The sequence below is a fragment of the Vitis riparia genome, chromosome 1 (genome assembly GCF_004353265.1).
Source record: "Vitis riparia cultivar Riparia Gloire de Montpellier isolate 1030 chromosome 1, EGFV_Vit.rip_1.0, whole genome shotgun sequence".
NCBI lineage: Eukaryota > Viridiplantae > Streptophyta > Magnoliopsida > Vitales > Vitaceae > Vitis > Vitis riparia.
The window spans coordinates 18,685,074-18,687,984 of record NC_048431.1 but is presented as its reverse complement, the minus strand read 5'-3'; the positions used below and the strand labels follow the sequence as shown (position 1 = coordinate 18,687,984).

The 2,911-nt window shown below is 38.0% G+C and overlaps 1 protein-coding gene across 1 annotated transcript; it reads left to right on the top strand.

The window, feature by feature from the left end:
* The first annotated feature begins 1,533 nt into the window (after positions 1-1,533).
* On the top strand, positions 1,534-2,174 carry LOC117920641 (extracellular ribonuclease LE-like). The gene is made up of 3 exons (XM_034838245.1): positions 1,534-1,554; positions 1,654-1,852; positions 1,951-2,174. The coding sequence occupies exons 1-3, from the start codon at positions 1,534-1,536 to the stop codon at positions 2,172-2,174; spliced, it is 444 nt and encodes a 147-aa protein (XP_034694136.1).
* Positions 2,175-2,911: the final 737 nt, after the last annotated feature.

Sequence of the window (2,911 nt, the reverse complement as noted above, 5' to 3'; positions counted from 1 at the left end):
TAATTTCAATTCGATCCTCTAACTCATTCTTGCATTAAATATTAGGAAGAAACAAAAATCATAAGAAACATAAGGAATATGTATAATAAACAAAAAAGAAAGAATGGGACATTCAAAAAGGGAAAGTCAAACACATAGAACTCTTGTTTACTAATAAGAGTCCGTTTGGTAGTGTTTTTAAAAAAACATTTCTAGACCCTTAAGTCTTGTTGAAGAAAAATTAATTATTTGATAAAATTTAGAAAATACTTTTAAATTTTTGAAAAATTACTCATAGTTTTGAAATATCATTTGTACTATTTACTTTCTCCTTTCACTGAAAACATTTTGAGTAAAAACGTTATCAAATGAACTCTAAGAGTCGGTTTGTTAGTGTTTTTTTTTTTTAAAAAAAAAAACAATTTTAGAATATAAAAAAACGTTTGTTTAACGAAATTTATAAAATACTCTTAAAAAATTAAAAAAAAAAAAAAACCACTTATAAATTTAACCATAGAAGCACTTAATATGTGCTTCTTCCATTAAAAGTACTTCACATCAAAATACTATCAAACACATTTTGAGTACAGAGCCTTGATTTTAAGTGCGTTATAGCCGATTATTGATTACAAAAGCAAGCCATTGAACAATAACTTGCTCGTTAATTTCAATTTGATCCTCCAAATCATTATCGCATTAAATATTAGGAAGAAACAAACAAAAATCGTAAGAAACATAAGGAATGTGTCTTTTTTCTAATTGTCAGAATATTCCATTTGCTCAGCATTTCTTACTGTTTCCTTTTATGGAGCATAAAAAAGACCGAGCCGACATAAGTGTTGATGCCTTGCGTCCCAATGATCCACGTAGCTGCTAAGTGGACGCACGCTTTCAACCAAGATTGAGTTCTAGTTCAGTCTTCCCTGCAAAAGATGTCCGGACAGGGTGTCCGGACACACCCTCCGATGGTTTTGTTAGCCATGGCTAGAGAGATTAAGTTATCAGTCTTTTTCTCAGAGATAGCAAGCTTACCTTCCTCCTTGTGTGAAGGCCCTTTTATATAGTGTCAGAGGCTCTACCTCCCTCTTTAATGATGGGAAGACTTTTTGGCTCGTCATGATGCCTCTAGGTGGTGGCAGGGTCATCATCACCCTACGGGCGGCTGTCAGAGATCGTGGGAGGCGCCTGACCATCATTCCTGTCCTTTCGCTCTGCAGGCGGCGGAACGTGGGCTGTGTCAGGCTGTCGGAATGACGAAGCAAGGCTTGCTCACTTTAGCCAATGATCCGGACAACATATCCGGATAGGATATGCTATCGTCCGGGTGTGATATTCGCGAGTGTCGTGTGCTTCTCACTGAGGGAGTCCGGATAGGGGAGCGCGTCACGTGTCCTCTTGGGGGAATCCGGATGGAGTTGCTCCGGATAGAAATGTGTGCCACGTGTCATCAGGGGGAGGGGTCCCTACAATAAGTAGACAAAAAGTCACCTCGATCTAGGGGACTTTTGGTGATAATGAATTTGGCTACTAATTGAATCACCAAGTTTGATAGCAATGGGGAAACAAATGTGTAAAGTTTATTTGCAGTGAACAAATTCGAGAATAATATTTGCCTATATTTTCATCTGGTAGTTCTAATAAGCATCCTAGTGTATATCATCATGGTGTACGTAGATCTCAGACCTCATCATTCTAATGCAAAATAATTGGCCAACACTGGCCTGCCCAAGCGGCAACGGCACCAAGTTCTGGGCACATGAATGGAACAAACATGGGACCTGCTCAAAGTCCGTCCTCAGCCAACACCAGTACTTTAAAGCAGCTCTAGGCCTCAAGAAAGATGTAGATCTCCTCCAAATTCTTGAGAAAGCAGGTACGCATCTGTTTTCACCACATTCCTTTACATGTTTTACACTATTCTTTACGGCGAGCTGTTTCTGAAAACACTAAGAAAACAGATAAACGTGACAGGAATTAAACCAAATGGAGAATCATACTGCTTAAAGAAAACTAGAAAAGCTATAAAAGATGCAGTTGGATTCATACCTTGGATACAGTGCAATGTGGCTCCATCGGGTAACAGACAGCTCTACCAGGTTTACGTTTGCGTGGACACTTCTGGGAAAAATTTTATCCAATGTCCAGTGATGCCCAAGGGGAAATGTGGTTCAAGCATCGAGTTTCCTTCATTCTAGAGGTGCAGCAGAGGACTGGAGGCACATCCTGTCTGTTCATCATATAGATAGATCATGAATAACACTGTAGTGATTGCTTAATGGCCAATTCACCTTGCTGATGGAAAATTGAATTTGTAGGTCTGGCCATGCATGTGGCAGTTAATTCTCACTATGTTTTTGGTTCTGTGTACTCTTTGGATGAATGAATAAAGTTGTTATGCTTGACCAGCATTTCTTCAGTATCTTTCTTTCCTTCTTAGAGTGTAAAATTAATAAGCACTTGTGTATTCTCAATGACGTTGGAAAAAGTGAGTCTTGCCTCAAACCGACATTCAGCCATTCAAATGCACATTTTGGTTGCCTCTTGTTCTTTCCCATCAAACTAACAACACCAATGCTTCACTTACGAGCATAAAAATATTCCCACGTCTACCTTGGCTTCATAATTAAAAGTTATGTATGTATTGGCATGAATTTTTTTATGACACTTTGAATTGCAGAAAGGGAGAATTATGCTTTAGGGGGAGATGAAACTGAAAATTGCTCTAAAGAGGTTAAACTTTGCAGTAAGTAGTGTGGAAAGCTAAAGGAAGTTATGAGATTACTATGGAGGATATAAGACTAATGTATCAACTATAAATACCTAAAATACCCTTAAGAGACTTTTTTTTTTTTTTAGGTGAGGCAAAGTCCCCAAATTTGATGTGACATTAATAACCATGAAGGAGGAGCAACAAATAGAAAAATCCTTATAT

Excerpts from the sequence above, each read along its gene's own strand:
- LOC117920641 (XM_034838245.1), top strand. The coding sequence starts at position 1,534 with ATGGGGAAACAAATGTGTAAA. Across the intron at positions 1,555-1,653 it reads TGGGGAAACAAATGTGTAAA|ATCTCAGACCTCATCATTCT; the intron begins GTTTATTTGCAG and ends TGGTGTACGTAG. Across the intron at positions 1,853-1,950 it reads CCAAATTCTTGAGAAAGCAG|GAATTAAACCAAATGGAGAA; the intron begins GTACGCATCTGT and ends TAAACGTGACAG.